Source organism: Pelobates fuscus, chromosome 7, assembly GCF_036172605.1.
Source record: "Pelobates fuscus isolate aPelFus1 chromosome 7, aPelFus1.pri, whole genome shotgun sequence".
Classification (NCBI taxonomy): domain Eukaryota; kingdom Metazoa; phylum Chordata; class Amphibia; order Anura; family Pelobatidae; genus Pelobates; species Pelobates fuscus.
The window spans coordinates 185,804,552-185,821,749 of record NC_086323.1 but is presented as its reverse complement, the minus strand read 5'-3'; the positions used below and the strand labels follow the sequence as shown (position 1 = coordinate 185,821,749).

At 38.9% G+C, this 17,198-nt stretch overlaps 1 protein-coding gene across 1 annotated transcript in view; it reads left to right on the top strand.

The window, feature by feature from the left end:
• The window catches only part of LOC134568392 (dimethylaniline monooxygenase [N-oxide-forming] 2-like), a 489,265-nt gene extending 477,851 nt beyond the window's left edge, over positions 1-11,414 (top strand). Inside the window, exons 4-9 of the mRNA XM_063426968.1 lie at positions 426-588; positions 1,433-1,575; positions 4,827-5,026; positions 7,336-7,685; positions 8,929-9,001; positions 10,984-11,414. Coding sequence (XP_063283038.1) covers positions 426-588; positions 1,433-1,575; positions 4,827-5,026; positions 7,336-7,685; positions 8,929-9,001; positions 10,984-11,347 — 1,293 coding nt within the window. The 3' untranslated portion in view covers positions 11,348-11,414. The remainder of the gene's footprint in view (positions 1-425; positions 589-1,432; positions 1,576-4,826; positions 5,027-7,335; positions 7,686-8,928; positions 9,002-10,983) is intronic.
• The last annotated feature ends 5,784 nt before the right edge of the window (positions 11,415-17,198 follow it).

Genomic DNA, 17,198 nt, shown 5'->3' with positions numbered 1-17,198 from the left:
ACATAGTGCAAAAATTGTTCAGTAATGTTTTGAGGAACATGAAAAAGAGTTCATGGTATTGCCTTGGCCTCCAAATCTTCAAGATCTCAATTTGATTGAGCATCTGTGGGATGTGCTGGAACAACACTTCCGATCCACGGATGCCCCACCTTGCAACCTGAAAGACTTAAATGATCTATTGCTAATGTCTTAGTGCCAGCTATCACAGGACACCTTCAGAAGTCTTGTGGAGTTCATGCCTTGGTGCATCAGAGCTGTTGGCAGCATGAGTGTAACCTAAACGATCTTAGGCAGGTGGTTTTAATGTTGTGGCTGATGTACAACCACATGCATAAGAGAAACCAAAGTTATCTATATATTTGTATAACAAAAATTACATAATAAACTTGTTTCAGAGTGCATTGGTAACTGTATTTTTTCCACAGACTGAAGTTTGCAGTGTGACAAAACATTCAGATTTTGACATAACAGGACAATGGAACATTGTAACAGAAAAGAATGGGATAAAGGAACATGCGACATTTGATGCAGTTATCGTTTGTAGTGGCCATTTTTCAGATCCTTATTTACCTCTTAATAGTTTCCCAGGTTCGTATTTCTCTTAAAGCGCAGAAAGATGCATAACTCTAGCTTATTAGCCTGCACAGGCAAGCTGTGTTACATTAATATTTTATCACTATACCACTAGTGCCTTTTTTGCTTGATTTGTTCTGTTACATTAAAAGACAATATTTCCCTTTCCTCTCAGCGTTCCAAAGCCAACATTAGAGAGATGCACATCCTCAGGTCTCTTCCTTCCATGTCTATTAGTTTTTATGAAAAAAGACTGGTAGTTAGTTGGTAGGAGAGATATACACATATTGAGACATGGGGACATAGAAAGAAGGGATCGAAAGAATAGAGTCATAAAGCGTTTTACGGAAACTTGAGGAGAGAGCATAGAAGTAAGGCATTTCATAGGGGCATGGACACAAGCTGGATCATGAGAAGAGAGGCAAGGGTCAAGGTCACAGCAGTAAGCAACATAGAAATGCAAAAATAAAACCCATATGTGGTCTCTAAGATGATTAAATCATACCCAGTGCAAGATGAGTAGTGTATTCATAATTAAAAGCAAATGTCATGTCCTGATAACCCCACCAGTGGGGGCCCATGACTATTATCTGTCTTCTTACTCCACCCAACATATGGGGTGGATGATAACCATTCATCAAGAAGTAGTATGGTGAATAGTCATTTCCCCTTTTTTCACACCATGTGCTGTGGCGTTATGAAATTAATATCTAACAAAGAGCTGGGGCCCCCCACTTTACCTTACCCAAAAAGTCAGTTCCATGGTTAAATTAAACTCCACAATAAGTACATAATGTACCCCATGCAAGAATGCAAAAGAAAGCATGCAAATATGTAACTTTGACCTCCTTTTCCATAGGTATTGAACGTTTCAGAGGTCGCTACATTCATAGTCGATTTTATAAAATGCCTGAAGATTACCGTGGAAAGACAGTGTTAGTAGTGGGCGCTGGGAACTCTGCTGGAGATATAGCTGCTGAAATAAGTTTTTCAGCGAAACAGGTAGCTGATCTAAAATGTACTTTCATTTGTTTTTGTTTTTTAGCTGTTCTTGAGTCATCTTGCATTATGTCAAACAATGTCCTGGAATATTGAAAAATTGTCAAGGAAATTAGTAATACCAGAACATTATACTAGATTTATTATTATTATTATTATTATTATTATTACATGTGTTTCAAAAGTGCCAACATATTCTGCAGATTTGTACAATTAGGGGAAAAGATAGTACAATATACATCGACCAATACAAAAAGTAAAGAGGCCCTCCCTATGAGCTGAGATCTACTTATTAAACCTTTTTTATACAAAGTACTTATCTAGATACCCTGTGAACTTGTACGGTAAAGGTTAAAAAGTGCAACTTGAAGATGATGGCCAGATAGAATTAAAAGATAATTACAGCCATTGCTCTCATGCAAAAGCAATGAGGCTGTACATTAGTGAGATCTCAAGCAGCTGGTAAAGTATTGAAGCACACTGTGTGGAATAAGGGTAACATATTGCATTGCGGCATATACATAGAATATTGCTAACTGAATATTTTAGAGTTTTCTCACTTAGTGGGTAACTGTGCCATGCACCTTTGTTTATTTGTCATGCAGTAATAGTGTCACATATTACAGCATCATAGCATTGGTTCACAGAGGAGGGCAAGTGCCATACATGTTTAGTTGTCATATATGGGAGAGTGTCATACATAATGCATTATACACTGCTATGCCATGTCTCATACACTCCGATACAGCATCACATTCTATGTAGTGGCATAAATAATGAAGACAGAACCGTAGAAAACATTGTTTGGGTCCCTCTATAGAGCAGGGGGTATCTAATGTGGACATGTTCCCTAGTGGTTCACTGGGTGGAACCTGAAGTTTGCATCTCCGACAAAGATATCTCTCAGGACAGATCCCTCTCAGAGCAATTGTTAGCTTATCTAAATCATGAAGGAGTACTGCCAGTGATTTCCACCTGCAGTAGATGCAGTCCACAAAATGTCCTCATAATTGAGTACATAGTTAGACAACTCAGAGGACATAATTTTATCTCCCCTTAGGTTATGGAGCTGTTGAACACCCCATTTTGGCTGACACTCCAGACAAATGCCTAATTGCCTTTGGGTAGTACCTGCCTTCTTCTGACCTCTGTGACGATCCAGATGTGCAGCTCAGAAGTATGTCATATGAAATAAATAAGGACTGTATATACAGTATCTCACAAAAGTGATTACACACCTCACATTTTTGTAAATATTATATATTTTCATGTGACAACACTGAAGAAATGATACTCTGCTACAAGGTAAAGTAGTAAGTGTACAGCCTATATAACAGTGTAAATGTGCTGTACCCTCAAAATTACTCAACACACAGCCATTCATGTCTAAACCGTTGGCAACAAAAGTGAGTACATCCCTAATTGGAAATGTTGTAATTGGACCCAATTAGCCATTTTCCCTCCCCGGTGTCATGTTACAAGGTCTCAGATGTGAATGGGGAGCAGGTGTGTTAAATTTGGTGTTACCGCTCTCACGCTCTCTCATACTGGTCACTGGAAGTTCAACATGGCACCTATTGGTATATATGAACTCTCTGAGGATCTGAAAAAAAAATTGCTGCTCTACATAAAGATGACCTAGGCTATAAGAAGATTGCCAAAACCCTGAAACTGAGCTGCAGCACAGTGAGCAATACCATACAGCTGTTTCACAGGACAGGTTCCACTAAATTTGGTTCAGGTGGTGTCAAGTGTGTGTGGCGGCAACCAGGTGAGGAGTACAAAGACTAGTCTAATTGTGTCTAGTCTACAGTCAAGCATGGTGGTGGAAGTGTTATGGTCTGAGCCTGCATGAGTGCTGCTGGCACTGGGGAGCTCCAGTTCATTGAGGGAACCATGAATGCCAACATGAACTGTGACATACTGAAGCAGAGCATGATCCCCTCTCTTCGGAGACTGGGCCGCAGGGTAGTATTCCAACATGATAACGACCCCAAACACACCTCCAACATGATCACTGCCTTGCTAAAGAAGCTGAAGGTAAAGGTGATGGACTAGCCAAGCATGTCTCCAGACCTAAAGCCTATTGAGCATCTCTGTGGCATCCTCAAACGGAAGGTGGGGAATGCAAGGTTTCTAACATTCACCAGCAGGAGGAGTGGAAGAGGACGCCAGTGGCAAGCTCTGGTGAACTCCATGCCCATGAGGGTTAAGGCAGTGCTGGAAAATAATGGTGGCCACACAAAATATTGACACGTTGGGCCTGATTTGGACATTTCCATTTAAGGATGTACTCACTTTTGTTGCCAACGGTTTAGACATTAATGGATGTGTGTTATTTTGAGGGGACAGCAAATTTACACTGTTATACAGGCTGTACAGTTACTACTTTACATTGTAGCAGAGTGTAATTTTTTCAAGATATAATAAAATATTGACACAAATGTGAGGGGTGTACTCGCTTTTGTGAGATACTGTATGTAGGATCAGGCTTGGTTATTACCCACAGTTGGTGACTAGATAGTCTAAAGTCAGAATTATGCAGGAAGCCAATAATAGCCAAGAATAGAAGCTAGATAATGCAGAAATTATTAACCACCCTACAACACGCCAATGTGCCTTACTATAATTGCATGAACAGAAGCAAATATGTCATTTAATAAGGTTGATATATGTGATATAATAGACCTCTGTCTGATGGCATATATCAGTTCAACAACATGCTCACATATGAAAAAATAGGAACTAATCTGAGAAACCACATGAGATCAAATAACTGTAAAGACAAAAATGATTGGGCTCAAAATGGAAGAGGGAGTTGATAATATCTTTATATAAACCAGACTCTCAAATATGGTGGATTCTATTGGAAGAAAATGTCAGAGAAAAAGCCTGATATGGACTTATTAGCTGAGCTTTACAGGATTCTGTAAAGAAGAGATCATGTACTATGCTCTCGTGCATTGTGTGATTAGAGGGGAGCAATGCTAGATATTATATATCATATCATATACTGTAAAAAAGCATCATATATTATTGGTTGTTTTAATTAACTGGAGTATAGCATTGAGTGTTATGTTTTAAGTTGTACATGTTTAAAAACTTCACACTTTTTTAAAATTGTATCACCATTTCGGAGGTTTTGTACTTTATTGTGTTGATTCACATCTAATTTATCAAATGTAATTGAAAATCATTTCCTCTTCAGTTGTAAATTACCTGACAAGGTATTTAACTGATGCTGTGCTCCCTAGGTCTTTCTCAGCACCAGGCAGGGGACCTGGATTGTCAGCCGCATATCACATAATGGTTTCCCTATTGACATGGTCCTTTTAAGACGCAGCAGAATTTTGCTCAAGAATATGCTTCCTTTTGCTGTTGCAGCCAAGTTAAATGAGAAATTCTTTGGCAAGTGGTTTGATCATAGCAATTATGGTTTGGAACCTACAAACAGGTAATTGTGCATATGAATATAGCTTAATAGTTGCATCATGCTGCTTGTGCAAACTCACATGGTTGTAGTACACATGCTTTATGTGTGCATTAGCAAATACTTACTAATATTAATCATATTGAAAAATACATGTTTTGTGTCAGGAAATTATCTTAATGGTTATCACTTTATTTAAAATGTCCTTACTTTGTAACTGCTGTCTGTATTTTGGAACAGTTGGTAAGCTATTGATTTCCATATATCGTGTCATTCTTTCAGCATTTGACATTGAAACATATTAAATGGTTATTCAAAGTCTGTATGTGCAGCGTTTCATCTTAAAGTGCTGCATATGCAGAGCTATTCAGTTACTTGTCTGAGGTAACTAATGTCAGTTCTGTGCATATTATTGCAGAGATATTCATTCAATGGCTGAGTGTGCTCTTAGGATTACAGTGGTCTGTAGTGGTTATGATGCTTGGAGTAACCATTTACATATCTGTGGGCTACAGCTCTTTTTTTCCATCCTTCCCTTCTTATTTCCAGCCCATAGATTATTATTAGTTATCTTCTTTGGCGTACCATCTTTTTTTATAATACAGAGAAACACGCATTTACTGAAAAAAAAAAACTGACAGTAAATATTTAGTATTAGTACTTGACAGCAGCATCAGAGGGGAACTGTCACTGGATTTTGTTTTGGCTTTATTCATCTCTAAAGTTATATTTCACGAGTATGTGTTAGTGAGGTTTGAGAAATAATGCTAAATGCAGAAATCCACATTCCTGTATTAGGCTTATATACAGGAACAGATCACCTCCATTGTTATTTAGTTCATTACACTGAGTCCTTGCACATCATAGACAGTACAGTTAGAGGAGGATAAACAGAAGCAATTTATCAAACTATTTATCAAACTGTCGTGTTCTAAAAATGGTCTACTGTACTAAAAGTGGGTAATTACCATGGAGACCAGTTGAACAAGCAAGCACATTATATTGGTGTCGTCTCCCCTTTTTACATTTTTGTACAACTTTTTACAACAGAAAATTTTAATAACTCACCCCTAAATTTTTCCTTTCTGCTTCTCAAATGCAACGTGTACCTAGCTGTGCCTGGACTGAGTTAGATTGTATTCTGAATTGCTAAAACTTTAAAGGGACATGCCTGACCATGGTTTAATTTAAATGCTCTAGCTTTGAATGATGATGTTGCCTCACTCTGCAGGTTGAAAATGTGATTTTATTATGCTTTCCACGCCCACTGGAGGGGGATATTTATCTAAGCAATCACTGTCCTATCCCTAGGAATGTTTGAAAGTGCATTGGGCATTCCTGACAGATTTAGACATGTGTAGCTGGAAGATCTATTCAACTTACAACATCCTAACAGGGTGCGAAGAGGAGTATGATCAGTGTTATTCATGCAGCGCAGACTCCAGAGCTGGGTTTTTCTCTCCTGATGCTGTATAATGATGCATTGTGTCTGTCATTAGTGGACTGTTTTGAAACTAAGAAGGGTGTATAAGAGACGGGGTGGGGGTTGGCTGACAAACTCCCGTAGCTGACAGTCATGCCCAGTAAATGCAATTATAGCAAGTTTATAAACATTTATTTTTATATTAATTTATGTATATATTAATATAAAAATACACTTACATGAAATTATATATATATATATATATATATATATATATACACTGAACAAAATTATAAACGCCACACTTTTGTTTTTGCCCCCATTTTTCATAAGCTGAACTCATGACACACCTGTGCAATAATCATGCTGTCTAATCAGCATCTTGATATGCCACGCCTGTGAGGTGGATGGATTATCTCGGCAAAGTGCTCACTAACACAGATCTGTGAACAATATTTGAGAGAAATAGGCCTTTTGTGTACATAGAAAAAGTCTTAGATCTAAGTTCAGCCCATGAAAAATGGGGACAAAAACAAAAGTGTTGTGTTTATAATTTTGTTCGGTATATATAAATATACAGGCAGATCCATTGCCTGCTATTGTAGTCATGTGTCAAAGCAATCACATGGGCCGTGGGGGCCTAATTTGCCCGGGTGGGGGTCTTTCTGAGCTATAGGCAGTCCCCCAGAAGCTTGAGTATCCAGCGGTTCCTGGAGCTGAAACGTACCATGCTGCCACAATGGCTTTAACGCCCAATCAATTCAGGACAGCATAGTGCGCTGTAACGACATTATTGGTTAAAAGCGGTTTGATTGCTAGTTCAAAAAAAATATTGTCAAGTGATGCAAGTCCCTTTAATATGTGTTTGAAAGTTTTTTTCAGTTTTTTTTTTTTTTTTTCTACATGTTAGGTTGAAACACCCAGTTGTGAATGATTACCTTCCCTGCCAAATACTTCATGGACTGATCAAGGTGAAACCTCAAATCAAGGAATTTAAAGAAGAATCTGTTATCTTTGAAGATAATACTGAAACTGGCAGGCTGGATGAGATTATTTTTGCTACTGGTTACAATGCCATGTACCCCTTTATTGATGACCCTGCCATGAAATTGAATGAAAACCCGGTGTCTATGTATAAAAATGTATTTCCTATTCATTTGCCTAAACCAACAATGGCTTTCCTTGGACTCATTCAACCACTTGGATCAATACTGCCAACAACGGAAATGCAGGCTCGGTGGGCAGCCAGAGTGTTTAGAGGTATACATGTGTGAGACATCCTCAATAGTTTAACCCCTTAAATACATTTTTGAGTAAAAAAAATGTGTTTACTTTTTGAACAGGGAAAAGAGGGCAGGAGTTTTGCCATTTCAAAACTTTATTTGAAAACTGTTATTATTATTAGCTGCAATTTTACTACATTACATCACCACTTTCAAAATGATTTATTAAAGTGTTGCTTGACCAAAATGTAATTTATTATATTAAACAAACCACAGAAACCATATTCAGCTCAAAAACATTGTGCCAAAATGGTTCACTTTGAATTCTCAGCAATGCACACTTTTGTAAATAACTCTGTAAGCATCAATGATACAGAGACTTATTTATGTTTCTAAAACTCGTTGTACTCAATGAACTATATTTAGAAATTTAGTTTTATTACATTCACTGTTTATTACTAACACTATAGAACCAAGGGGTCCCGCCCAGGAGCTAAAGTTAAAAACCCGTTAGTCACTTAACTTTATTTAGAGCGTATGTCCCTCGGCGCTGGGTGAATGCTGTGCCTCCTCCTCCAAGGAGCGCATTAGGCCTTCCCCATAGGAAAGCATTGCTTCAATGCTTTCCTATGTTGATTTTACTGATGCTGGATGTCCTCATGCAGAGCCTAAGGTCGTCCAGCATTATTTTGGGAACTAAAAGTTCCTTAGCAACCAGGATGTGCCTCTTGTGGCTGTATGATTGACAGCCACTAGAGATAGTTTTAGTGCTGCAAAGTAAGCATTGCAGTTTCTCAAAAACTTACATGAATTACATTGCAGGACTAAGGGGGAGGGTCACTGTACCCAGACCACTTCAATGAGATGAAGTGGGCTGGGTGACTATAGTGTCCCTTTAAGCAATATAACAAGGAGCTTGAAGACAAGACTGTTGGTCATATTAATTTGAAAAGAAAGAATAGAGGGATTCTGGTAGTGATAGAAAAAAAAAATATATACCACAATGTAGCAAAATGGCTGTAAACAGAAGAGAAAAAAATCCTGTTTTCTTAGAGCCAGTTTGAAGAACCTTAAGGTATGAGTCCAACATCAGTCGGCACAATCTCAAATGTCTTGAACAGATGGGAGCAGTATCATGATCTCCACTGTAATATTTATAATATTATCAGAGAAGAAATGCAGTCTAAAGAAAAATAATTATGGAAACCTCAGTGAACCATTTGCCAAATGTATGTTAGGTCAATGTATTGAATTTTTAAACAGGAAACTTTCTTTTTCAGGTGCAGCTCAGCTTCCTGCAGCGAGAACGATGGAAGCATATGCTATAAAAAGCAACAAAAAGAAGGAAAAATGGTAAAAAATGAAATTTCTATTACCAAACCAGATATGTGTCAATGTGATTATGCTGAAATTATGCATTGGAGGGGGTGCATGACGATGGGACAGTGCTGAAGGGGGATACATAGGAGACATGCATCATGCAAATACAGTTTGCTTGTCAAACAGATATACAGTTACTAAGTGCAGGCTCAGACACATGCATGCTATACACAATATTCAAATGCACAATTAAGTAGATAGAGGTATCTGAAGAGAGCAGAGTTTTGAAGTAGGTGTAGGGCAGTGGTGTATTCTGCTTTTGTGCTGCCCTAGGCATGACACAACTCAGGCACCCCTCCCTTTTCCAAATTTCTCTTCCTGACAGACACATGCCCTCACTGATGCATGCACTGACAGATTCACGGACAGATACACAGTCATTGTCACAAACTGTTTAACCAACACACACTTTCACTGAAACATACACATTCACAGACATACACACTCCCTCATTCACAGTTACACACACACACTCACATTCACCGATATACACACACGTTCACCGACAGACACACATACACATCGATAGACACGCATTCACTGATACACACATACACACTTACTAACAAGATACAAACATTGACATTAACTGACCAATACACACTGACAGACATACACATTCCCTGACAGACATATGCATTTACTGAGAGACACACACTCTCAGTGACAGACATGCATACAAACACTGACAAACACACTCACAGACAAAAAAAAACATATACACTCTCAGTGACAAGCACACATACACACTCACTGACAAAAACATATACACTCAGTGTCAGACACACACATTCACTGACAGACATACACATTCCCTGACTGACATACACATTTACTGACAGACACACACTCTCAGTGACAGACATGCATACACACACTGACAAACACACTCACTGACAAAAACATATACACTCTCTGACAGTCAGACACACACACACACACACACACTAACACACTCAAACACATTCACACTAATACACTCACTAACACACACACACACATTAGCAGACACACACAAACAAACACACTAACACACTTACAATTTTAAAAAAAAGTTTAAAGTTCAATCCCCCCAGCCTCCCTACCTTTGGGTCCAGTGGGGCTGACTGCTGATTGGCAGACAGGCGGGCTGGCAGGCACAGTGGAGGCAGGTGGCAAGGGAGCTCTGATCTTCCTGCTCTGCTCCCTCGCGCGCCTCGCAGTGATGCCGAGGCCAGAGTGATGTCATATTCCGGATCCGTCATCACTGCGGAGCTGGTGAGGGAGCTGAGCAGGAGAGAGCTTGTGAGAGTTTGCTCAGTCGCGGCCCGCAGTGATGCCAGCTCCTGGGCCCCCCAGGACAAGAGGCTGGCAAGGCATTTGCCAAGGTGTTTGGGGGGTGACTTTTTTTGCTGCCCCCCTGAAAGTGCCGCCCATGGCAAATGCCTTGCCAGCCTTGTGGTAGATACATCGCTTGTGGAGGAGTATGAAGTAGACTGAGGAGAGGTCTGAAGAAATGTCTGAAGTGGATAAAATAGTGTGAAGTCTTCTAGTCAATTATACAAAGTACACCAAAATACTTGTCACAATAATTTACCAGTAGAAGTTAGTAATAGCTTAAATAACTTTTACTACAGTAGGTAATTGTCTGTTTCCATTCTACAAAACATAACATTTAATGACTGGTAATCAGCAGCTTCTAAAAGATTGAATATTTCTTAAAATTTCAACCACATTATAGGTTTGTAATTCCACTTAAATACCATTTAAATCTAAACTTTTACTTGTAAAAAATAAATTCAAAATCTTAAGCTAATGAAAACCAAAAAAACATTGATTGAATGAAGCAATTTTGACTGCTCGCAAAAAAAGTCTGAGGCTCCAGGTTCCAGAAATGATCAAGGAACAAAATTTAAACGTTATATATTTTTTTTCAGTTCATTCTCAATAAATAATGAAAACATTTTTTTATTCAGGTTCGGGAGTGGAAAAACGCAGATCTTTCAAGCACATTATATTGAATACCTCGATGAGGTTTCTAAGGAGATAGGAAACCGTCCCAAAATACTTCGTCTCTTTTTCACAGATCCTAGGCTGGCATTGAAAATCTTATTTGGCCCTTGCACACCTTACCAGTACCGTTTAACTGGGCCAGGTAAATGGCATGGAGCCCGTGAAGCAATTTTGAACCAGTGGGACAGAACACTAAATGCAACTAGGACCCGTGTTATATTTAAGAATCCTGGTACTAGGTCAGTTTTACCCACTCTACTGGGATTTTGCACTTTGACAGCAGCATTATCCCTTGGTTACAAACGGTTGTCTTTAAAAAAAATTTAGTGATAACATTTTCCAATGAATAAAGAAATTATCCAAAATACTATATGAAAACAACTAATGGGAATAAACCCCCCCCAAAAAAAAACACACGGTGGGTGTACTTTTATAATAAACATAAATACACATGGGTATATTCTGATCAATCCTCAACTATAAATACATTATCACCAGATTATTCGACCCCTTCATCATTTTATTGTGAACAGAAATTATACATTTGGAGTTTAAAAAACACAACCTCTAAGCATTGCCCCTTAATGTTGGCTGATGCAAAGGATCAGGCTGTAGAAGTTCAGGCAGACCCACGTAATATCTTTTCATTGCCTCAATTGTATCTTTTAATTATGTACCATTGTATTTTCAAACATCTCTTAAATTACACTCCAGACAAGACTGTGCAGTCCTGGTGCTGCTACTCCTACAAATTGTATCTTCAATAATATGACTATTGTATATGATGATGTAATTGCTGTAATTGTTGTACTCTGTATCAGCTTAATTAAAATTTTGAATTACAAAAAAGTTAATAAAGTTTTGAAGTGAGAAGAACACCGCCTTTTAAAGCTATTGGTCTAAATATGGAGATGGAATGTTTTGTCTTTCAAGTAAAACATTTAGAAATAGCTAGATTTTATAATAAATGAATGTTATGGTGAGAGGAAGTTCCAGGACACCAGCTTACCTCAAGCGATTAAACCATTAATGAACATGTTAACCCAAAGTTATCCTCAAGTTTTGAATCTGGTGTCTGATCTCTTTATTCATCTAGTTCAGTTGCACTCCGAGGCTTGAATTAGGAGGCCTTGGAGTTCTCCACATGCACAAAACAGATTGAGAAATATGCTTTGCAACTTGGCAGCATCAAATATTGCTTACAGCCTATCAGCGGCTCCCAGTCCAAGGCTTCCTGATTTAAGCTCTGGATTGTGGCCGAAATAGCTGGGCAGAATGATTGGGTTGGGGTTAAACCAGGTTTAACCCTTTGAGGTAAGTTGGCGCCCAGGGACCTCCTCACACCTTGACAACTTAATTCTGATGCCTGGAGAGTTTCTTTAATTGTAATAAAAAAAAAAAAGTACACTTTAGTGCTATTTATAATCCCATTTCACCACTGCTGGGCTTGTTTCTATACTTGTCACAATAACTTACCAGTAGACGTCAGTAATAGTTTTAATAACTACTACAGTAGGTAATTATTGTCTGTTTCCAATCTATAAAATGTAACATTTAGTGACCGGTAATCAGCAGCTTCTAAAAGTTTCAATATCTCTTATAGAGATTAATATATTAATATTAATAAAAACGAACACATGGCTTCAGCGGAAAAATAAAATGTAATTGTTGCTTTCTGTAAACCACACGTGTCCTCTGAGGGTAAAGATGAGAAGGCAAGTTAATAAGTGCAAACTCTCAATACATTCTATGTTACAAAATACATGTATTCTCAATTTAAGTACATGATAAGTAAATGATAAGTTGTAGTTGGTACCAAAGGAGGGAGGCGTGAATAGAGTGTAGACAGACCTTTACCAGCTTTATGGCTGCTCTTTCTGCTCCTGATGGATAACATTTGCATCCTGGTAGTGCTAAACATGGAAAAGCTTCCAATAGCTAGTTTATTATTTATTTATTTATTTATTATTTTTTTTTATGGTAACTGCTAACCACTACTTAGCAATGTGTTTCCGACAGGTTTATAATTGTTCAACTCCAAAAAATTATATCCAGCCTCTAGCTTGGTGCCAATAAATTAACAACAACATTTGGATAAACCTTTTACAATGATTTAAAATGTTGAAAAAAAATTACAATTTAGATTTTTTTTATATTGGTATTTTTTGATTTATAGCAGATACATTATTTATATTTTAATATTTCTAAAAATAAATGCTAATATATAGTAAATAATTTGAAAAGTGTATCTAAAAATGTTAAATTGAGGCCATTGCATAGAAAAAAAAATGCTGTATATACTTTCAATGAAACCATAAAGCACATAAACGAACATATCAACCGTTATTAAAGAGTAAATATCAATCAAAATAAAAAAAAACGACACCTTATGTAAAACATAACATTATTCTTGATAAGTAAAGTGCATGTGTAATTTAAATGAACAGTTTAAAACATTGTATTCACGTCGCTAACTCCTGCTAAGGTCATTCTCAGGGTGAGCCTTTTTTACCCACGAAGACCTCATCTTAATATTTAGGATATGTTTTTTTCAAATAATTTAATAAAATTATTATTTAAATTATTATTTTATTAAAATATAAAAAAAATCAACATATCCAAAAATAATCTAAACATTTTAATGTTTTCAAAATATGAAATTTTATATACTAGAAAAAAACAAGTAGCAAGAGAGGTGAGAATGGACAACAGCTCAATTAGCCTGCCCTTCAGTGGGTCCCCGCTCAGATCTCATGCTGGTTTTAGCTCAACTAGTGCCATTATAGAGAGAACATATTTGAGGCATATCAGACTGGTCCCACCCACACTGGCAGTTCAGATTCGAAATGCCAGCAAGTTCCCTCTGCACGAGAGATACGGCAACCCCTCTCAAAATATTGTGAAGCGCTACAGAATCTGTTGGCGCTATATAAATGGCAATAATAATAACCCCAGACGATCGCTTCAACCTTGTAAGGTATCATCAGTGAGGTATAGCCAATATCCCTCTAGGCACTGTGAGCAAGGGGTCCACGTCTGGATTGCCCTGTAAACTTAAGGAGAGAAAAACAAATAGCATGGGGGGTATTATTATACTCGGAAGACTTCGCTGAAGACAAATATGAGTGTGTACAACAGAAAAACGTATCACAACGACGAAATCACCAGTAAAAGTGCAGTTTTTGTATAAATAAAATTCAAAAAACAAATATGAACGCTAACTTTGGCAACCGTTGGTGACTCAGTGGCTACTACAAAAGACTGGACATACCCCATTTTAAATACCGTGGGTTGTCTACTTTTACAAATGGTATGTCATGATGGGGTTAATTTTCATTCCTGGGCTGCTATATGGTCTCAAAGGCAACATAGGCCCAACATAGGCGCAGCAAACCAACCTTGCAAATTTCAAAGTGCAAACATGGAAAAGGGGAAAGTCCTACATTTGACCCCTGTAAGTTAGCAAAAACCTGGACATTGGGGGCACTGTACTCGGGAGATGTTGCTGAACACATATTGGGGTGTTCTTTGTTAGTAACACATAACAGGAACTTAGAATCCATGCCTAAATTACAATGTGAGAGAAAAATAACACAAAAAAATTACTACCCAAAAGTTTGACACTGGTGGTAGAATTAGTGCATGGCAAGTGTTAAAATACCACCATTTTAAATACCCTAGGGCAGCGTTTCCCAAACCAACAGTCCAGGTTTTGTTAGTATCTCCATTGGAATAAAAAAGGGAAATACATAAATGCTGGACTGTTGGTCGGCCATGAGTACTGGTTTGGGAACCACTGCCCTTGGGTGTCTACTTTAAAAAAATATATATGGTTTGGTGGGGGTAAATTACATTGGCTGACTTCAAAAAAGTCCCAAATAGTACATGGATGCATGATGACCAGCTGTAAAAATTCCAAGTTGGAAAACTGGAATGCGCACCCTCCAAAGAACCTGACACACCTATACATGAGTGGTATCACTGTATTTCGGAGATGTTGCTGAACACATACTGGGGTGTTCTTTGGCAGTAACCCTTAAAGTTCTCAGTACATATATTCTTAAATTGCTATGTGTGTCAAAAAAAGAATCACCAATTTTTTTATTTTTTTTTTTAAATTTGGCATAGATTGGTGGTACAATGGTTGCATTAAAAGAGTCAAAATACCCAAGTTTAATACCTTGGGTGGTCTTCTTTAAAAAAATATATACATGTGAAGGGTTATTAAGGGATTCCTGACAAAAAAAGCTAAGAACATGTTAACAATGGGTATTTCTAAACTCAGGACAAAATTTAGAAACTATTTAGCACGGGTGTTTTTTGGCGGTTGTAGATGCGTAACAGATTTTGAGGGTCAAAGTAAATTTTTTCATAATTTTCTTTTTATAGTAAATTACATGATATGATGAGAATAATGGTATCTTTAGAAAGACCATTTAATGGCGAGAAAAATTGTATATAATATGTGTGGGTATAGTAAATGAGTAAGAGGAAAATTACAGCTAAACACAAACACCGCAGAAATGTAAAAAGAGCCTTGGTTCTTTATGGTAAGAAAATTTTAAAAAACGGTCTGGTCACTAAGGGGTTAAATAAGGAAGGGAAATTCAAAAATAACTGCTGTGGGGGGGGGAGGGGGCGTGGCTAGCCGAGCAAGGAGCAAGACGTGCAGAAGCAGAGCTCCTGTTAACCTGGCAGAAAACAAGACTAAAATCGCCACAAAGCATAATTTAACTCGACCCAAAACATAATAGGGGTACCTCAGAACCCCCCCCCCAGAGAGAGATGGGTCGCAGGAGCCACAAATTGGCCCACTCGGGGAGCTCAAAACAACCAGACATTCGCACGTCCTTTGATAGGCCGCACCATCCCGCACAGTCCAAGATGGTGCCCGTGAGGCCTAGAGACTCCAGTTACTCGGAGGAGTGCCTGGAGGAAGACAACAACGCACTACTGCAAGCCAAAAGCACGGTGTACGGGAGTGAAGACTCCGATTCCGACACCTCACCCTCCACCAAAGGGGACATCAAAAAATTACTCACAGACCTGCGGGATGTATGGAAGGCTGACCTAACTGGAGTGCGCAACGAGGTAGACGGCCTCACCACACGGACCAGCGCGGCTGAACTAAGGGAAGGGGAAAGAGAGCGAGACCTAATAGAAATGAAAGCCCGACTGGAGACTATGTCTCGACAGCTCCAGGGGCTCACCAGAGCGGTCACATCCCGGGAGGCAAGGCACCGTAAAAGGAATGTGAGGATCCGCGGGGCACCGGAAAGAGTGGGCCCGGAGGCCATACTGGACTTTGCTAATGAAGTGGCAGCGGTAATGGGGGTGAAATCCTCAGCAGGAGCTCGGCCCATCATATCTGCGTTCCGGATAAGGAAAGCCCCTATAGCCCCGGCGGATGCCCTGAGGGACATCATCGCCGTTACCAGGGATGTCTCCATAAAATCGGCAATACTGACGCGCTCACGCAACACCCCTACCATCATGGTGAACAACTGCTCCGTTCGAATATACGACGACTTACCTTTCAACATCCTCCTAGAAAGACGGAGGTTCATGCCAGTGACAAAAGAACTCAGTGAAAACGGAATCCGATATAGATGGGGAGCTTCGGGCACTCTAGTAGTGCAACCTCAGAACCCTATCAGCACAAGAAGACCCAACAGAACAGAACCCTATCAGCACAAGAAGACCCAACAGAATTCCTGCAGGCTCTCCACTTACCAGGGCCAGCAGACATGATCCCACTTACTGATGGAGCCAACCCAATGCAAAAACGAACCACAGAGACGAGAGCGCCACAGAAGAAGACGAGAATGATGAACTCTCCATAGCCTGGTGCAGCGGACGGAGCACGAGTATCACCCACGCCGCTAACATTCCACGGAACCAAGACACGTAACTCACTTTAACTCACTGCTGGTCTTATGTTACCCACAAAGTTTCATGTCAATTTGCCTCCAGTTTTGACACTTTGATAATTTTTCATTTTGATAATTTTTAATAATCAGTTTTTTAACACTTTTGTTATGCCTGAGAGTATGCCAGGCTATAAGGGAGAACGGAGGACTAGTAAGGCACGTGACTTATATGACCTGAGACCCTCTACACAAAAAGAGGAACTTTCCTAAAGCGTGATACCTAATGACAGATGATATCATGTTAATGT